The sequence below is a fragment of the Lytechinus pictus genome, chromosome 15, assembly GCF_037042905.1.
Source record: "Lytechinus pictus isolate F3 Inbred chromosome 15, Lp3.0, whole genome shotgun sequence".
Classification (NCBI taxonomy): domain Eukaryota; kingdom Metazoa; phylum Echinodermata; class Echinoidea; order Temnopleuroida; family Toxopneustidae; genus Lytechinus; species Lytechinus pictus.
The window spans coordinates 5,460,011-5,480,745 of NC_087259.1; the positions used below are offsets into that span (position 1 = coordinate 5,460,011).

Below are 20,735 nucleotides of genomic sequence, written 5' to 3' on the forward strand. Positions count from 1 at the left end.
TATCTTGTAGAATTCATTTCTTAAATAAACTATTTCTTTTCCACGTTTTTTTTCTTCTTCCTGCTGCAGTGCTCGGGATTTGAAGGATAAAATGCGCTTTCTGCGAAGGCGTCATACAGACAGTTCACTACGAGACACCAACAAATTCAACTGCGAGAAGATTTCTTTACTCGAGGTGGAGGACGTACGGAAATGGGGCGAATCATTCGAAAACTTGTTGAGAGATAAGAGTGAGTATTTACATTTATTTCCTTTGGCACGGTAATCGAATGTTATTGATCGGCATCGGGGGGGGGGAAGCCCATATTGCCTGCAGCAGAATCGTTATTGCCCCGAGTCTTCAGATGAGGGAGATATGGTTCTTTTTATGGGCAGTGTATATATTTGATGTTTCCGGAAAGTAGATCCAGTCAATGTTGTAACTAGAATCCAAATCAGGCAGAGATAGTAAAATCATGAAGATAAATGGAGGTATTGTACCCATTATAAATAGGGTTTTCTTGTGTTACATTTTACCATTGTTACGTACATTAATTGTAAGACATTATGATGTATGTTTGTGCTGTGCGGAGACTGTCTAAACTTTTATGTTAATAAAGGGCAAGTCCACCCCAGAAAAAAACTTGATTTGAATAAATAGAGAAAAATCAAACAACAATAACGCTGAAAATTTCATCAAAATAGGATGTAAAGTAAGAAAGTTATGACATTTTAAAAGTTTCGCTTATTTTTCACATAACAGTTCTATGCTCAAGTCAGTGATATGCAAATGAGAGAGTCGATGATGTCACTCACTCACTATTTCTTTTGTTTTTTATTGTTTGAATTATACAATATTTCAATTCTTATAGATTTGACAATTGGGGCCCTCTTGTTTGAACCACAAAATGTTAAAACAATCGAATTCCACATGTTCAGGGGGGAAAGAAACTTTGTTTCCCATGACAATGAGGAGAAAGTTAGGATATTTCATATAATAAAATACAAAAGAAAGAGTGAGTGGGTGATGTCATTGGTCCCCTCATTTGCATACTGACCAGGATGTGCATATAACTGTTTTGTGAAATTTAACGAAACTTTAAAATGTCATAACTTTCTTATTTTACATCCAATTTTGATGAAATTTTCAGTGTTATGCTTGTTTGAATTTTCTTTTTCTATTCAAATCATCTTTTTGTTGGGTTGGACTTGTCCTTTAACTCTTTCTACGTGTCCTCTGGTGGCCAGGTGGGATACTGCGGAAAATACATGTACATAGGTCTATTCCCAATATTTATGCAAACTAAGAAAAGAGTTTTGTCTAGATGTAAATGACCAGCTCAGATGTCTGATAAGTTTCATAAGTCACATCATTGACACCTTACTAATGCTTTAGATGGGCTTTAAAGCTAAATGATAGTAGTTGCAGTAAACACTGATTTCGTGAGAAAGTCTGTAAAACCAAGGTAAAGTATTACTATATCATCGTGGATCTAGATCTGGAACAGTTACATAAACTGAACTCTGTGAAATCATAAAATCTAAGCTGAAAAACGATCACACTGAAGATCGCCAACACAGATAGGCACACGTGGGACAGTATATTATTATTGCTGGAATAAAGACCCGACGGAAGTGCCCGAATCCGCGCTTATTTTGCTTATTTCTCAGCAATTACACAATTTCTTCCAGAATCCTTTGGCACATATTTTCGATTCATACAAACAGACACTTGGGTGGTCATTATATTGGATTCTGTAAAGAGTCATTTTGAGATCGTTACCACAACTGGAATTCACCTTTAACATTAGGAAGTTATTGTCCTTACTGGAATTTTTTTTATAATAACTCCTCCCCCCCCCCCCTCCCTAAAACACCTTTTGATATTTTGAGATGACACCAATAAAGTGTAAACACAATAAAAGACTTAAACTTGCATGTTACACCACACCTTTTGCTAGTCTGCACACACAGACTCATATTTGATACTTTAACCAATTATACCATGTCTGGAGTGCAGACTAGACGCCAAACTCTCCGTCTGTGTCAAGGGCCAGCCATGGTACATAGTGAATCTAGTCTCACTTCTTCAGACTCTACATTATGTACTATGCAAATTGTGAAAGCCAAGGGTCTGTGCCTGCAGACTAACCTTTTGCTGTACGATTGGTCCTCTTTCCCAGTCTCTCGGCCAACTCACACAACAAATACGCATATTAGCGTCTGAAGAGGCTTACAGTTTTGTTTTTCGGAGGCATGCCGAGAAAGTGGGTCGAAGTGCATTTTACTGGAAGGCCATGATTGAGCTAAAGATGTGGCCAAAGATAGAATGATTTCCATATCAGATTTGTCTTTCAATAAATCCCAGAATTCTCGTCTCCTCATTGACTTTATAGTTTCTTCTAGAATCAGGGATATCATCCATTTCTATTTTTCATCCAATTTTGAATACTTGGATTGAAACAATATCGCTAGAGTATCATTTTAAATGGAGAGTGAACTGAAAAGCACTTTGTATGGTTTTTCATGAGCTGTGTGTTGCAAAAAGCTAGTCTTATCTACATTTTTAGACAATACAGAGGATAAATTCGCCAATATTATTATTTGTATAGAGAGACTCAATGTTTTTGAGAGGATATTTATATATTTTGCACTTTTTTTCTTCTGGGAACATAATTGTCAAGGTGTGAATGCATTAGGTAGTCAATTAGAATGATTAGTGTGCTTATCATTTAAGTGGGTTTATATTTCAAGACTACACTGCTAAGAATGATGCATTGTGGGTTGGGAACCTGGCCAGATTTTGAGTCAGCGAGGACATGAGATGGTGCCGTTGGCTCACGTTTTCTGTTATGGTTTTTGTGGTTTTGTGCAATGTGTTGGGTATGGTGTTGCAAACCTTTTTTCTTTTTGACAGTGGATGAGGAATTTTATAGAGAAGCCATAATTTGAAGAAGAAATCAAGCAATTATATTTGCAATGTGGATAGGATATAGCTTGAGGAATGCCCAACTTTCCAGCGATTGAATTATCCAAAAATTTATTTTATTTGGTAATACCTTGCGATGTTTCATCTTTCACATTTCCTAAACGTGTGTGAATGAATTTTCTGTTCTCACATTAAAGTTGACTGTTTATGGAAGTTTTGATTATGATAAGAATTATAAATTTGGGATGAAGCTAATGATACTAATAATAGTAATGGTTCTAGTTGTTTTTTTGAGATAATTGGGAAACAAGAATAAGAAGAAGCAGAAGAAGAACAAGGAGGAAGAGGGAGAAGAAGAAGAAGGAGAAGAAGAAGAAGAAGGAGGAAGAAGAAGCAAGAGGAAGATGAAGGACAAGGACGAAAGAGATTAATGGCCATTCATTTTGTATATCATAGAATTAGCCACTTCTGGGAAATTAAGTGCAGTTATATAAAAAAAGAAAAACAATACAATATCGACAATCACGATATCCATTTTTGTTGGATATATTTTTCAAAGAGTCTTTGAGATTTGTTTGTACAGCATTGACATGTGTGACATGAACTACTTTACCAGGGGGTTATTGCAAATCTGGTGCATACGTAAGGGAATGTATCGGGTAACAATTTGTGCCCCGAGAAAGTAAGCTTTTCAGATTCAAGAATCCAGCAAGAGACGTCAGGAATAGAAGGGGAAAAGTGTGCAGGTATTAATTGTGCCCCAAGAAAGTAAGCTTTCAGATTCAAGAATCCAGCTAAGCTCTTCAAGAGGCGTCAGGAATAGAAGGGGAAAAGTGTGCAGAAAAAAGGGGAATATCTTAATAGCAAAGAGAAAGGTCTAATGTCAGAAGTGGAAGGGAAAATATGCTTTTAAAAATTGTAAATATTTGAACCATTTTTTGTTTTCATACTTTCATTGATGTTTTCTTTCCGTTTTTATCTGTTCTTTCCCTAGATGGGCTGGAAGCGTTCAGAAAGTTCCTCCAAACCGAGTTCAGCGATGAAAACATTGAATTCTGGTTGGCCTGCGAGGACTACAAGAAGCTCAAATCCTCGAAGCTTTCTTCCAGAGCAAGGAAGATATACGACGATTACGTCACGATACAGGCCCCAAGAGAGGCAAGTTTTAAAGCGGAAATGGGAGGAGGGGGGGGGCTTGGGTGGTCTCCAGCCCACCCCCCCCCCACTTTTTTTTTCAAAAACGTAAAAATGACCATCTGATTGTGATTTTTTGCATGGTCAGCCCCCCCCCCCTCCTCCACTTTTGGCTCAGCCCTCCCCCCACATTCAAAACTGTTCCACGGCCCCTGCACTGGACATAAACGAACAATTATACAGTAATAGCATATATAACCATCATGAGAAAGTTTTGTAATGTTTTGACCAAAATATATTTTCAGGTATCAATGAAAAACATGTCCACAATTGTGAAGGCACGTCCTCGATCATCTCCCAATCTGGCAATACCTCAATGATAATTCGACACATTCCTTATGTTTGCCCCTGGTGCAAATGTATGGGAACGTGCCGTCCTAAAGACAAATTATTGTTGTTCAAGAGCTGTTTGTCGTTGGTCAGGACCCTTTGTAAATCAATATTCTTGGGATGATTGAAACAACCAAAATAGACATTTTGTGTGTGCGCTTGCATGTAATGAATGGATCAAAAGTGGAGGAGGTGTTTTGGAACAGTGTTCAAATCATTTACACCGTGAAACTGAATTGAAAGAGGGACCTGCCTGGAGGCATTTCCTGCTAGAAAGGTCTCTTTGAATATCAAAAAAGTTAAAACATGAATAGGCAAATATCTCTACCGCTTCATAGGTAGAGGAATAAATATACAGAAAGATTAAATACATGAATTGCCTATAAATATATAATCAACATCAAATTGATCATTCATTCAACCTTAATCAAATTATTTTTTTATATATATTGAAAACCTTGCGTTGTCTGAAGCTTTCGTTGATACTTTCACCCCCCCCCCCCTGAAAGATTTGATGATGATGATAATAACATTAAAGTAAAGTAGATTTTGAAATAAAAAATGAATATATAATAGTAATAATAATATATAATTAGAAAGATGAAAGTAGAAATTAGAGCCAAAATTTATCATTATTGAAGGTTTTGGGTTTTTTTTTCAAACTTGTAATCCATGACGCTGCCGCCTTCTTACTAAAATACCCCCTCCCTCATTCATTGGGTGGAGGGGGCAAAAATATAAGTTTTACTCTCATTCAATTTTAGTTTCCTAATTACGTGTACGTATTCGTAGTGTTTCTTGTCGGCAGGTTAATATCTAAACTCTAGTTGTACCTTGCCTTTTATATCAGTATGAACCTTTCGGTACTCAGTAGGGCTGCCGGAGGGTGATCTTGTGGCAAATAATTGCGGTTACAACGTAACCCGACAAATATTGATCTGCTCTGGCCATGCATATTTGCTAGCAGTGCAGCAGCATGGCAATGAATAGAGAAAGTTCGTTATCGAGGCATGTAGCGTCTATCGACAGACCTGCATAAGGGTATCAGGTGCGACAGGTTTGATTTCCCAGAAAATGATCAGGTCGTTTGTTCGTTTTGCAATCTCAGGGTGAAGACGTCATAAGTGTGTCTATCTGGAACGGGATATTTCACTTTATCTTCTGTGTCTTATAAAGGTTTATTGAACAAGGACATTAACTCTAATTGCAAAAGAGTTAATCTGGTCCATAATGACACTCCTCTCAAGAGTGAGACGAGTGCATTATAGCTCCTTCTGGATGGAAAATGTCTGAATATATACACTGTTCACTCCAGAAGGAGCTATATTATGCACTCTCAAAAATGCTAATTCCACTCCAAAACGACTGGTCCCTCGTCTCACTCTGAGAGGTGTGGCATTTAGAGTGTTTATATCACTCCACCAGAGTCCTCTTTCATAAGACTTGTTATAGTAACAAATACACGACCTCTATGACAAATTTACCATTAACCAATCAGATTGAAGGATTTCAGTAGATTTTAACTGTTTTTGCAGATTTGTCAGTACAGCAAGTTCGATGAAACGGGTCCCAGGGACCCATCGCAGAATGTGTTGCGTTTGATCACCATTAAAAAAATCAAGCACAAGTCCCGAATACGCGTTTTTCATTGGTTGAAAATCAAGTTGCTTTGAATTTTAGAGTATTGTTTGATTGCAACTCTTTGTGCAATAGACCCCTGGAACGTTGAACGGTTCCATGACATTTGCTCTGGCGACAATTGATCCGATAGAAAATCTGCACCTTAAGCCAATACTAAATGAACCAAAAACTTTATTACAATCCCAACTAACCATATGCCCTCTGAGAACAAAGCAAATGTCGCAGGAGCATATGTCGTGTCACCCCTTGAACAGGGTAGTGATTCATTGAACACCTTGTCGGTGAAAGTCTCTTTCAGGTCTGGGATAGAAGGGAAACTGACATCCAATCAAGAAGACTATTTTTATCTTTTTCTCAAGGAGGAATTGAGAGGATAAATGAAAATAATTACGGGGATTCATCAGCAGCATGGCGGCTTCGGTTAGAATATATTTTTCTAATAGAGGCATTTAAGATTGTAGGACGGAGCTGGCTGCATGCAGCAATTAATAATTTTCTCGTATTCTCTTCTTCTCCATTCGTAGGTTAACCTTGATTCCAGGACGCGGCTGGAAACCGTCGACAATCTGAGCGCACCAGACGAGCACACGTTCGACCAAGCCCAAAAGAGGATAGAAGCGTTGATGGAGAAGGACTCCTACCCGCGGTTTTTACGGTCCGAGATTTATCAGAAGCTCCTACGCGAGAGCAGTAAAAAGGGGAAGTGATGAGGGCCCAGGTAGTTGCCATTTGGCGGACTCAATATGAACCACATCTTTTCACGTTTTTTAATGTATTATATATATTACGAAGAGACGTGTGTTAACTCTGTAGCGGTGAGAAGAGGAGGTGGAGCGAACCAAAGCACTTTTAGTCGTACACTCGTAGAGTTCTGCACCCGAGGGCTACAACAATAGCTGCATCATTGACGCGTTGGGGATCTTATAATAGTGCCCCCTCTGTTGTTGAGATGAGATTACTACAGATGGAGAGTCTTTCCTCCAGCCAAGTTTGGATTCATGCTGAATTGAAACTCTGGGAAGTTTTTCTGTTTGTTTATAGTGATATCTCCGTAGCAACGGATAATCTTTGATAGCCTATCATGAGAACTTGTACATTTTTTAGATATTGTTTTTTTTTCTTTTTTAGCCATTTGGAAACTGCTATTCTGGCACCTGTCAATCACATAAGCATCACCATGACAACCATCTAACAATGCACCTGTGCACCATGGTACAGACGACAGAATCTTGCCACGTTTGTTACTGTAATATACCGCCCTCTGTAGACTGCAATAATAGCTAACGATCACCCGGCCTGCTAGTGAATAAGCAACTCGCCCACCCCCCTGAATCTGTGTTATGTGCAATGTTATTTAATGGTGTTCTAGACTATTTTATATACGAGTTGTATAAGAAAATCGTGTGCAGTAGATGTAAATGTTGATAGGTATTTTGCTCTTTTTGTTTGCTTACAAATTGATTCTCGAATCGTGTGGGTATACAGTATGTGATTTATTCAAGGGATTTCTAGGTAAAATGTTTTGGTTGCTTGGGATATTTTTTTCCGAAAACTCCAGAAGTTTGAGACCTTTTTACAACTGCTGTATGAAACTTTAGTGTATTCCTACATGTAGATACATTTTTTTAATGTGTATATCAAACAGTGCAACTCAAAGCTGATAGAAAAAAGTGCTTTGCAAGGTATTTTCCTAATTCGAACTATATTTGTCATATAATAACATCACTGCCATAGTCTAGAAGATATGTCAATAATTAATATTTCTGACTTCTAATGTTACCAAAAAAATATTCAGTAGTTGAAAAAATTACTATCAATTCCAACAAATATTCTTTATCAAATTTCCTGCAAGGATGATAGGGAGATGTGTTTTTGTTGTTGTAAGTTTTCAAATAAATTGGCATCAAGTGTATTCTTGTTCAGGATTAATGATAGGAAATTTGAAATATATATATATACTCCTGAATGAATTCGCTTAACTTGTTCCTTTAAGTCTGTTTTCCTGTCTCAAACCTACTTCTTCCCACTCCTTATATTCTTCTTCCTCTCTCATCAATAAATTGTCCTTTTCTTAATTTTTGTCTTATGTTTATCACTCCTACACAAGAATACTCGTAGTCATTATAAAAACTTATTCTTTTATATAAATGATACAAAATTGTAGACAAAAGTAGGAATTTCTTCTTTTTTTCAACAAACTGAAGCCATTGAAACCCTTGTTCCTGTTGCCATTCCAACTCCCCCTCTTTCTACCCACTCCATCATTTTAACTTCATTATCTCTTATTGAACTTTTATCTACCTTATAATCTTAATATCCCCACCTATGTATTCCTAAGCACAGTAATTACAAACAGATGCTATTTCTTAGAAAAAAAAGTAATTATCTTATTAATCATTTTGTGACCAAAGAACTTATTGCTTTGGGAAAAAAGGGGGAGGCCAATTAAAATTTCCTGTTATTCAGTTCATTTTTAGTGACATTCCTGCTATATATAAGGATTGTGGTTTGAATTTCCATCAAAGGAGCTGCCCAGCATGTGTATGGTTTAGACAACACATGTGACAATAACTATATGTATTGTAAGCCATTTGATCATTTAATAATATCTTGTGTCAAGAATGACATTATTGACACCAACAAAAAAAAAGATTTCTAATACTAAACTTTAGTGTTAAGCTCGGTGCATACTATGCGATTTGATACGATGCAGCTTGTTAATAAATCAAATTTTGCGTTGAATGTGAAAGTTCCAAGAAGTAAAATGATTTTATTTGAAGTTTGGCACTATGTAAGGAATAATAAAATCATAAGTTTGTTTTGCGGCCAGCCCTGTGGTTCGAGTAAAGTCCAAATTCTTGGCTTTAAGTGGAAGCCGATGATGACGTCATTATGATTTGGAAATGAATTTGCTTTTATTCCTACAGGGAGGCTCGCACTGGACTGAATTTCGATTTCAGTAGTCCAACCACTATTCTGAAACTCTGAACGCCAAGATTTCATTGGTTGGAATGTTCATATCGAATGTTATTACGATTTCTTTGACATTCAGATCACAGCAAATCGTATAGTGTGCTGGGGGCTTTACTAAGGAAATGGTTTATTAATATCAAGAATGGAATTCTGGGTATCAAGAAATAGTATTAATTGATAAAGTGGCTTGCCATACATATATTGGTTTATAAAATGGCTTGCCATACTTATATTGGTATATGCTTGATACTTCGTTTTCTAAGGTGTGACATTCCTTAAAGCACCCTGGCCAAGGCATCAACATTACCCTTTTATCATCTGAATTAAATAGTATCTACCAAAAATCTGTATGTGGGAGTGTCAAATTAAAATTCCGAAGCAATCATTTTGTAATGTAAACTGGACATTTTAAGTGCGACTCTAATGGGGCGTTGCAAGAAACTTGCGATCAATTGCAAGTCTATTTTCGTTCCTGAAATCAAGCATATGCCGTGCAATTAATTGCAAATTTGCGATTGATTGCTACTCTGCTCCATGAAACAAGGAGTATAATCTGATTTTCTAAAGTTAAAAGTGATCAATCAACTGGAGAATTGCAACACAATAATTGCGATGATTGCAAATATTTTCTTGCAACACCCCCTAAGTCATACTCAACTATTTGTAAAACACCAACCTGATTTCTAAATAAGTTTTTCTCATAACTCAAACTAGATATTTCATGGACCACTCAGAAGAGAATGCACACATTCTCCAGTCTTTGACTAATGGTGTGAATTACAATTTGGAATACTTGAACATTTTTGAATGATTGATAGGGAGTGTATCATTATAACAGTAAATAGTATGATTAAACAGTAAAATATAGGATATTGTCTGATGGCAACAAGGGTAATATGACAACTCCAGCATTTTTCCAAGATGAAAGGTCAGAGGTCAAACTCCAAAGAACATCTTACTTTGAATGACAACTCTGTTTTTAAGCCCAACCAACCACTAGTCACCAACCAGTGAGTTACTTTACTTGGAAATTAAAAGTCATCCACAGAGTGTATGCAATACAAGAGACCACATTTTCCCCCAACCACCCAGTGCCGGCCGCACAGAAACGTTGTTAGCCTCACAAAGTGCTAACAGTAAGCCCAGTCACATCTTTCGGATTGTGAAGTCAAAACATTTATTTCAATGTCTAAGTAATGTATTGTTGTAACATTAGGCATCGCTGCCACATTATCAGTTGTAACAGGGTCTCTGTTAGCGCTAACAACGTTTCTGTGCGGTCAGTACAGGTCGCTTACACAATTATATATGACTGGTAACCATTAAGGAGCATATGAAATGACTGAATAGAGATATTCAACATGCGACTGTGGAATTACTACCAGTTACACGTCGGGGATCTGATCTTGTGAATGTGTGTGGTTTTACAATTTTATGTGCACAGGAAAATTCATATCTACCAATCAGTCAAAATGCACAATTTTTATGCATAGCTTCTTTCAGTTTTTTTTTTCTTGAAAGGATTATATTTATAGAGAAAGTCGTGTGATTGTACTGCAGGTCTCGGAACAAGGTGTAGAAAATAATGCTATATTTTTGCAGATAATAAACGCCAGAGGTTGATGTTTTTTCTATAATCATGGGTATGATTTGTATCAGGTATTAGCAGTAAATACGACTTAGAAATATCATATGATATGATATTATATGACCTGTAACATCACTATGCACATGTGTGAATACTAATATATAGCCTACACCTCGTGTTGATCATAGTCATGGATATGTGTTTTAGACAAAAAAGATGATTTTTCTATCATTTTTAGACTTGATGTCGCGTCTCAATGATGTACAAGTGGCGCTTTAAATCGCAAACTGTAATGGTCCCAGCCTGTCCCATGAATTCTTCAGAGGATATTAGATCTGAAGTATAGGTCGTTATTCTGAAGCGCACAGTTTAATGAAATAAAGAATGAATGTGTTGTAGAGAAACTTTATTGGTAATTAAAGATCCGGAGTCCTAAAAGATTTAATAATAACCCGTTTTCATCCTTTTATAGTTCCTGTTGAGTTCTCTTCAAAATATGATTGTTAAGAGGAAGTCGCTACTGTAGCATGCATTGGCAGTGATCCCGAGGGGGACATGTCTCCCCCACCCCCCCCCCCCCACTCTTTTTTTTTTTTTAATCAGTTGGTCTCTCAAAATGGTAGTATAATATTTCATCTTTTTGTCAGAGTACATACACTCTAAATTAAAAGGATTTAAAATAAATCCAGATCAGCTGTGAAAAGTAACCAGTTATTGGATTGAGACTGTAACCTTTTGGATTTAAATATGAATCTAAAAGATATGAATCTCAATCTTTTGAGATTAAAAAAGATAATCCTCAAGATTAAAAATGAATCAAAATTTATGTTGGTCACTCTATTCAGAGCCATTGCCGGTGATCCCGAGGGGGACATGTCTCCCCCCGCCCCCCCCCCTCACTCTTTTTTTTTTTTATCAGTTGGTCTCTCAAAATGGTAGTATAATATTTCATCTTTTTGTCAGAGTACATACACTCTAAATTAAAAGGATTTAAAATAAATCCAGATCAGCTGTGAAAAGTAACCAGTTATTGGATTAAGACTGTAACCTTTTGGATTTAAATATAAATCTAAAAGATATGAATGTCAATCTTTTGAGATTGAAAAAAGATAATCCTCATGATTAAAAATGAATCGAAATTCATGTTGGTCACTCTATTCACAGCCAATCTGGAATTATTTCAAATCCTCTGATATTTAGAGTGTATGTGGTGCATGTAAGAGCAAAGGTCAACATTTGCATTAGAGAAAAGACCATTTCCCTTCAAATCACACTTAATGTATGCGCCCGATCACGTTCGATGTCCAGTGGACCTTACTGAACTGGGAGAGGCATGCCCTATTTGTATAATTTGTTGTTCTGTTGCTATTTTGGGAAAACATTCAGCATATGGAGTGTGGCTATTGGCGTAGGTAGAAGAATGTAAAGAGAGTTTTGGCAAGAACCACTGTGATTTTGTCCCAGAATAGATACCGGTAGAGCATTGATGTGCAATGATGATATTTATTATTAGCCCCCCCCCCCCCCCCCCCCCGGCTTTTTGAGGAAAAAATAAGGCAAAAGTATATTCCAGCTTCCCTTTTATACCCTGCGGCATTTATAACAATGACTTTAGCAAAGATGGCGTGTGTGTGCGTGTTTGTCTGTATGTTACCTAGGCTTTGACATACCTACATCCTATTAGAACCATTACACGTTGGAAGCTAAAAAAAAGGGATCACTCTTATACTTGTGGCCCTCCCACGCTAGCCATGCATTCTGTGTTTCTAATCTTTTATTTTTCATTTGTGTAGATTTATATTGTGAATATATTATGAAAATGAAATGACAGTAAGACCATTACAATAAGCTTTTCTTTGTCCGTTGATGTCTGTGTATAGCCAAAAGGAGAGAATTACAAAATGAGACATACTATGAGAAATTATATGTTGATACTTTGAAATAAACACATCCACACAAGGTATATTAGCACCTTCTGATAAACCAGAGTATTGCACTTTTCTTTATTTTGTTCGATAAGTTTGGAAGAGGATTGTCGGTGTTGGTTGTGTATTGATGGAATGGCGGAGGGGGCGGTTCCAAGACATTTGCTTCGGCGACAATTGCTCCGCTCTGAATTCCACACGCAATTGGAATGACTACCTTCAACCTTGGATTCAACACTATACCCTATCTTAACCTATATAACGCAAAACCCTATTGCGACCCTAATCCTATATCTTAGACGTAATAAATCCCTGAGAAATTGTCGCCAGAACAAATGTCGTGTCACCGAGAGGGCAGATTGGAAGAGAGAAGGACAAAAGGTTACATGGAAAGGAGGATAGAGAGTAGAAAATAACGGTGAGGTGGAAGAGAGAGAGAGAAGGAAAGATAAACGGGACCAGAGGCCATGAAGGAGAAACAGAAGAGAGGCCATAAAGGAGAACCAGAGGAAGATGAAAAGAAGAAAAGGAAGGGGAAGAAAAGATCGAGAATGGAGATGATAATAACAAGAAGACTGAGAAAAATGAGAAAAGAAGAAGAATAAGAAGAAGAAAGATGAAGAGAAGGAGAAGAAGAAGAATGGGAGGAGAAGAAAGAGAACATGAAGAACAAGAAAAAGAAAGAATGAGAAGAAGATTAGTGCAAAACAGATTACGAAGGACGAAGAAAGAGGGAAAGGGGAATGACAAGAATCTGACTGTAAACAATTAAGAAAATCACACCAACAAAAAAACGAAGAAGGAAGCATTCATGTTCAAAAATAGTTTTGGATAGATATGAGAGAGATTTTATACAGCGGAAGATCAAAATACATTGAAAACATAAGAGAGAATGGAGAAGGGTGAAAGAAAAATCAGCATAATGCAGTCGAAATATACAGAATAAAATGAAAGACAAAATGCATACAATATTAATGAAAGCTATCTATGGAAAATGAAAAGATGAATAAAAGGTGAAGATTTTCTTGTCAGAATATAGAAAATTTGAGATATCTTTTGTTTTTCTTCAGTAACGAGCGAGGACCAACATGATTATTGAAGAGATGCAGCAAATTTGGTTCAAAGAAAAGAGGTGGTGGGGAGATTCTGCATGGGTGAGGGGTGTGTGATGATAGAGAGGGGAGAAGAGGAAGGGGATGACACTATTGGGGTTCAAATTTGAACCCTTAGGGTTGGTACAATAGCAGCACCCCTGGGGTACGCTAAAGAGTGCAATTATGCTTATTTGTGCATATTTAAGGGTACAGTTAGCTATATTAGGCACCCTTTAGGGTGCAGAATTGAACCATTGTATTAAAGGTTCAAATTTGAACTTTTTATAATGTCAAGTATCATGCACTTTAAGAGGTGAAAAGTTGCATCCTTTGGGGTGCAAACGAGCATTTCTTGGTGCAAATAATCATGAAGAGGGGCATTTCTGCACCCTTTTTTCCACTAAGGGTGCAAGATTACACCCCCAAAGAATTGGCAAAAGTGTTTCATTTACGGTTAAAAAATTTCTTAGTTTGTAGTGAGAGAGAGAGAAGATAGAACATGCGGGCGGGGGGGTTGTGTGTGTGTGGGGTGGGTTTGTATAACTTTTTTTTAAGGAGAGGGAGGGAAGAGTAGAGGAATGCACAAATTTCCAGGGCGGATGATAGTCGCAGCAACCCAAAATAGAATAAACCCAAAGCCGAATCAACATCTTAAGACTTTTAGTGGTAGTTTTTTTAGGAAGAAAGAGGAAAGGAGTTGCACTTGGGGGCAAATCTCTCTTAAATTAAACTATAAAATGGATTAACTGGCTGAGGAAAATGAAATTATTAGGGATCTCGTCCGCCGTGACGTCCAGAGTTGCACGTCACTCTGCTTGCTGTTCGTACAGTGTTGTTTCATCATCAGGGGGCTGAATCCCCGGCTTTGGGATTCTCTGAAGTACAGTCTAAATAAATTCTCTAATAAGACGTACCCTTCTCCTTCTAATGAGGCTTTTGCACTTTCAGCAGGGAACGTGTGAAAACAATGATACTCGGAGACAGTATTTTCGTTTCTCTTCCCAATTTCACAGCCCCTCCCCTATCTCTGCCAATAATAAAGAATTTGGCCTAGGTTTACTGTAAGAGGGGAGGGGGCTGCCTAGGGGCCATGAACCCCCCTCCCCCCCCCCCCAAAAAAAAAAAAAAAAGATCACGACCAAAGAAACAAAAGAGAAATGTAAAGACACGGAAAAGAAAAGTGTGAAATATGAAATGATTATCTTAACGTTATGCCAAAGTCCATAAGCAAAATAGGTTTTATATCATAAAAGGTCAAAGTTTTGCAGGCTCGCAGCTTGTAAGAAAGTTATCCCCATGCAATACCTGACCCACTCAAAATTCTTTGCTCATCGCTCCACTGATCTACTGTATCGTGCTACAAAATATTCATGTTTCTTCTTCAAATACGATTAGTCAATGTTATTTGTAGAGAGTTGCGAGAGTTGCGATTGATCCGATCAACCACAACAATGAACGGCCAGCAATGTCAACATATAAAATATTTTCTAGATGTGATGTATATTTCATACATTCACCGTTCTCTTGAAGATTCAGTGTGCTTCTCTTTGTTGCAAATTTTCCGAAGACAAAAATATGACAATCGTGGATTTCCATATACTTCAGAGGTTGATTGGATCAATCGTAATTCTTTGTAAGACGGGGCCCAGAAATAAACAATATGCCTTTTATAATATTGTTCAGTGAAATATTAACAAGACTGTTCTAAAGCACAAGACAGGAGATTAACCGTGTGTTTGAGCTACTTGGTGGACTCTTCCCTTTAAAGAGGTAATCCTTGCTGAAAAAAAATTATATCTAAATGAAGCGAGTAAAATTCACAAAGCAAGATGCTGAAAATTTCATCAAAAAATCTGATGATAAATAGCAAAATTATTGAATAGCAAAGTTATCAATATTTTATGTAAACAGTTATATGCACATCGTCATAAATATCGGTGGGCTGATGATGTCACATCCCCACTTTCCTTTTTCTTATGTTATTACTTTTTGAAATCATATTTTTTTCGTATTTTCATACATGCGTGTATGATACATGTGTCCCCCTTAAAATAAGATAGATTGCAGCAATTGATATCTTATGCATTTCATCAGTTGTCAATCAATTTTTTTTTAGTTCTTGGAGGACAAAATCTGAATAAAGATAACTTCCTGTGATAAAATACAAAAGAACAAGGGGGATATGAATTTGCACATAAATATTCATGAAGACGTGCCTAGAAGTGTTTCATAGAAATAATGCAAATCTTGAAAATGTCGTAACTTTGTTATTCCTTTGATTTTATCAAATTTTCAGTATTTTGTTTGTCTGATTTTTCTTTATTTTTTTCAAATCATATCATTATTTCCAGCCTGGAGTACCCCATTTTTTTTATATTGCTGATCGACAAAAGTGTATGAATATGATTGCCCATCAAACTCTGATTATAGGGAGGGGCAACTACTGAACTTCATTTGTCCAAACTGGAAAGAATTATTGATGACTTTGGAACTATTTTGGGCTGGCGGAAGAATTAGGGCTATTTTAACTGTTTCAGGTGATGAATTTGATCCCATCAGGAGATGTCTTCATAACTGGCGATTTATCTTTAAAGTGAGCTGGCTACGATACCCTTTTCTGGTCAGATATGGAATGTTAGATATATATCCTATCCACTGGTAGTACACATTCGGCCCTCAAATTCAACTGTATTTTGTATGAATTTTTTAACAGTGCCATTTTAACACACAAGTCAAAATGAAATGTTTTACGCGCGTGATCCCGCCAGCAACACAAATTTATGATGATGGAACATCACTGTATGAAACATGACTTGTGATGGCGCCATCACCAAGAAAATGCTTCGGAGCGGCTTTCTTAGTTCTTTTTCTCAATGAGATGAAAATGCTATGCCCTGGAACGGAAATTTGAGTGTAAAAATGGGGGTCCCCTCCGCGGCACATACCCACTATGCATTATATACTTAGTGTTCCCCCCCCCCTCCGGGATGGTCTCCCGCATTCATTTGTAATTATTACAAAGTACAAAGATATAAAGTATATACGTTACATTATTTTTTTGTTTAGAATTATTTTGTGTATTTTCTCCTACTGTTTTTATAACATGTTATTATTGCCTCCTCTAAATTAAATATATAATACCAATTTAAGTCTCATGGGCAAACTATACAATAACTGAAACAAGTGTTATCACGGAATACATTTGTACAAACGATCCTCGAGAAAGGAAAGTATAAATGATAATGATAATGAAGAACATGTAACTTGTTTCTTATACAGATTAAAATTCATAAGAATCTGAAATGATATGAGAGAAAAGCAAGATAAAAATAAAACAGGTGGATTGAGTCCACCATCCCCACGAACCCAACCCCTTATAAATCAAATCTTGCTTCCTTCTTTATGTTCTTTTTGAAAAAAAAAACTATATCATAACTTCCTCGTATATAAATAAAGTAATTCAATTGACATAACAAATAGTCAGTTCATAAATAATTTTACTTGATTCTACTTCAAAACTAATCTGAATGAAAGTATATATAACATAATCTTGATAGTGAAATTTTAAAAAATTGCATCTAAAACAAAACTTAAATAATTACACATAATCTCAAAATATACATTTTCTATTTGCTCTGTTGTTTCGATGATATACCTATATAATACATACATTATATACATATTCCTACACATAACATATATAAATAAATAAATAAACATATATATATATTTTTTCTTTTTTTCTTTGAGGAAGTGAACAAAATAACAAAGAAGCAAACCTAAGAAAACCATAACAAAGCCCATTGTATATTGGTTTTGAAACTGAATCTGTTACAGCTTATACAAACAAATTTTTACATGTATTTGCTCTCTTTATTTGAACTTGCAGGCAATATATAAGCAAGCAAACAAAAACCTAAAAGTAACTCTTTGTTTATTTTGATTTACATTAAAATTTGTACTTGAAAATTTGAAATAAAGATACATTTGAAATCATTCAATCAAAATTTCATGCAAAGATTTGGGAACTGAATCTTATTTTCTATGTTTTACAATTCATTCGTTTTGTTTTCATCTATTTTGTTTAACGATGCATCTTTATTTTTATTTTATTACGATGTGAGAATGTAAGAATCTGTAAAATTGTATCTAATTTATATTACTTTGTATTATGTTTTGAATGGAAAAGGAATAAAAGAATTTAATTGAATTTAAGTAAAATACATACTCAAATCCCTCCCTCCCTTTCCCTCCCTCCCGCTCGCACGCTTACACTCTTGAAGGTGACACGACATTTGCTCCTGCTCCAGGCTTAATTTCGTCTTAGATGTAGGGTTACGGTCAGGATTACAATAGGCCTTTTATGGTAGGATTAGGATAGGTATATAGTGTTACACCCAGGGTTGAAGTTCGTCATTCGATTTAGTGTGTGGAATTTAGAGCGGAGTAACTGTCGCCGGAGCAAATGTCATGGAACCCCTTTGAAATACCCCGGGCTATACGTCATTGTGATATTCAAGAATCAACCACTTTCAAGGGTTTCGGTTTTCTCCAAATAGAGGGGTCCTCGAACATGTATTTACATTCCCCCTGGGAGTCTTTTCCCTTATAGACCAGTTCGTAGTTACTTCATGGACAATTTTAGTCAAATGAACTTTCATTTCTTTCATTATGATAGGCAGATTTTGAAGCAAGATATTACGTAAGCTTGCCTTACATAGCAGGATGAAGAAATTGAATAGACCAGGTGACTAGAATAGCACACCAATGAACACTTTATGAAGGTATTTGTTGCATTCCTACTTTGAATGCATATCAAAGCATGTTGCACAATGTACTTGGCAAACTGTAAAATACCAGTCGTTCGTGGACACATTGTTGTTTTTTGTGGATGTAAATGAAAACCACTATTCAAAAGAGTATATGAATAATCAAGACATCAAAGTTGGTGCTTATCTCATTAAATTTTAAACCACCATGTCACGTTAGTACAAATGACCTTCCTCTGATCATGCGTAGAATCTTTTGACCATGCGCAGAAAGGAACTACGAACTGGCTTATTAAGCTGTGCTTGCCTCAATCCATAAATGGAGAGGGCCTTGTTATCTTGGAGTTGGATACAACTCCGTGATCTTGGATCATTTTAAGGTTACACGGGCCTAACTACAACTGGCAGGCAAAAGATATTCATTCGAGCCACCCCATTCTAAATTTTTTGATTTGATATTGCTGATTGACAAAAAATGAATGAATATGACTGACAATCTAACACTGATTCTAGGGAGGGTACCTACTGAACTTCCTTTTCCACATTGGAAGATATATCACTACTACGGAACTATTTTTTTTACTGGCGGAAGAATTAGGGCCATTTTACTCTCTGAAGTGACGAATTTGATCCTGTCAGGTGTAGTCTTCATAAATGCCGATTCATTTTTAGAATGAGCCGGTCGAGGTACCCTTTTCTGGTCAGATATGGAATGTCAGACATATATCTTGTCCACTGGTAGTAAACATTCAACCCTCGGATTTCCTCCATATTTTGTATGAATTTGCACGAGTCTATGGGAAATTAATTAGGCATGTGATGCCTGTTAAAGTATTAACTAGACCTAGACCTGTAGAGGGCAGCGTAAAGTTTTGAAACGAGATGCATCAGTGCGCGATGTTTGCAATTTCATTTCAAACGGGAAGGGTAAATAATCCAGTAATGAAACAGGCTCTATCAAGAATAACATCATTTTTTTAAAGAGTAATCGTACGAATATACATAAAGTAATGAATTATCTTTCAGCTAAAATAATATGGTCAGACTTTATTTAAAGTCACCTCCATTATGAACTGAGTCAACTAACCCCTTGTCATTTTCTCTAAAACAATGACGGTTCGGGGCTTTAGATTGTACTTTTCATAGTTCAGGTTTAAGGAACGTGAAAATTGCATTTTCCGTGAAATTCTACCGTTACATTCCGGTAACATTACCGTAACATTCCATTGTGTCAATGAAGTGCAAAGAAATGTCAATTTTCTAAACCTGCGACATTCGCTCCTTTCTTAATTTCTCAGCGGGCATTGGGTTATGGTGAGGATTGTAATAAGAGTTTTTGGTTCAGAATAATGTACAGGTTACGATTTGGGGTTTATTTAGTTTAGGAGGTTGTGTTTTGTGTTCGGCTTAACGTGCAGATTTTCCATCGGAGCAATTGTCGCCGGAGCAAATGTCATGGAACCTTTTAATTACCATGCCTATCCACTGACGAACTGATGGGGGGCTAGGGGCCAAGGACCCCCGATTAATAATAATAATAAATGAATAAAAATAAATAAATGAAATAAATAAATAAAAAATAAATAAATGAATAAAGAAATCACGAGCAAGAACAAAAAAGGGGGAAAGAAAAAATATGTACCGGAAAGCGAAATACGATGTTGTCTTTTAAATATTTTCTTCAAAATCTATCACAAAATAAGATTTTTTTAAATAAAAAATTCAAATGTTTATGCTCTCTCTCTTCGCTCGCTTTTTAGAAATTTTGCCATGAAAGCCTAGTCTGGCCCCCTCAAAATTTTGGGCTCATTATGCACGTGTGCCTATTGTTTTGGGCAGTTCATTGACCCAGCCATACTGGAACCATTTGAGAGTATCACCCACACACACAATGTACCGGGTATATAAAAATGGCAGAGGTAATAAAAAAACCAAAGCTTTACATGTATTTGACCAATGGATAAAACTTGTTTAGAGTGGGTTTGTAAAACCAGGGGACCGTTTATTGAAAGGACTTGTCAGACGTGTAATCTGACAAGTAGGGGAAGGCGGGGTAAGTTGTGACACTTTTTGCATTTTGCATGTTAGAATTGACATGACTAATAATATTGTAAAAATAAGTACCTTGCCTTTAAATTTGATTCTTGGGAAATATTTTTCACCTATATATAACTTTCTACCCCCACACTGAAATTCATTGTGACCTTTGAAAAAAATCGATGTCAAATGGCTCAACTTGCCCCATATGTGGGGTAAGTTGTGCCACCTTCTGGGGTAAGTTGAGCCAAAAAAAAACTATGTACAAAATGTATG

The 20,735-nt window shown here is 36.5% G+C and overlaps 1 protein-coding gene across 1 annotated transcript in view; it reads left to right on the plus strand.

Moving 5' to 3' along the window:
• Positions 1–11,085, plus strand: part of LOC129278198 (uncharacterized) — a 104,765-nt gene extending 93,680 nt beyond the window's left edge. Inside the window, exons 3-5 of the mRNA XM_064110586.1 lie at positions 70–230; positions 3,903–4,066; positions 6,598–11,085. Of these exons, the coding sequence (XP_063966656.1) occupies positions 70–230; positions 3,903–4,066; positions 6,598–6,780 (508 nt within the window). The 3' untranslated portion in view covers positions 6,781–11,085. The remainder of the gene's footprint in view (positions 1–69; positions 231–3,902; positions 4,067–6,597) is intronic.
• Positions 11,086–20,735: the final 9,650 nt, after the last annotated feature.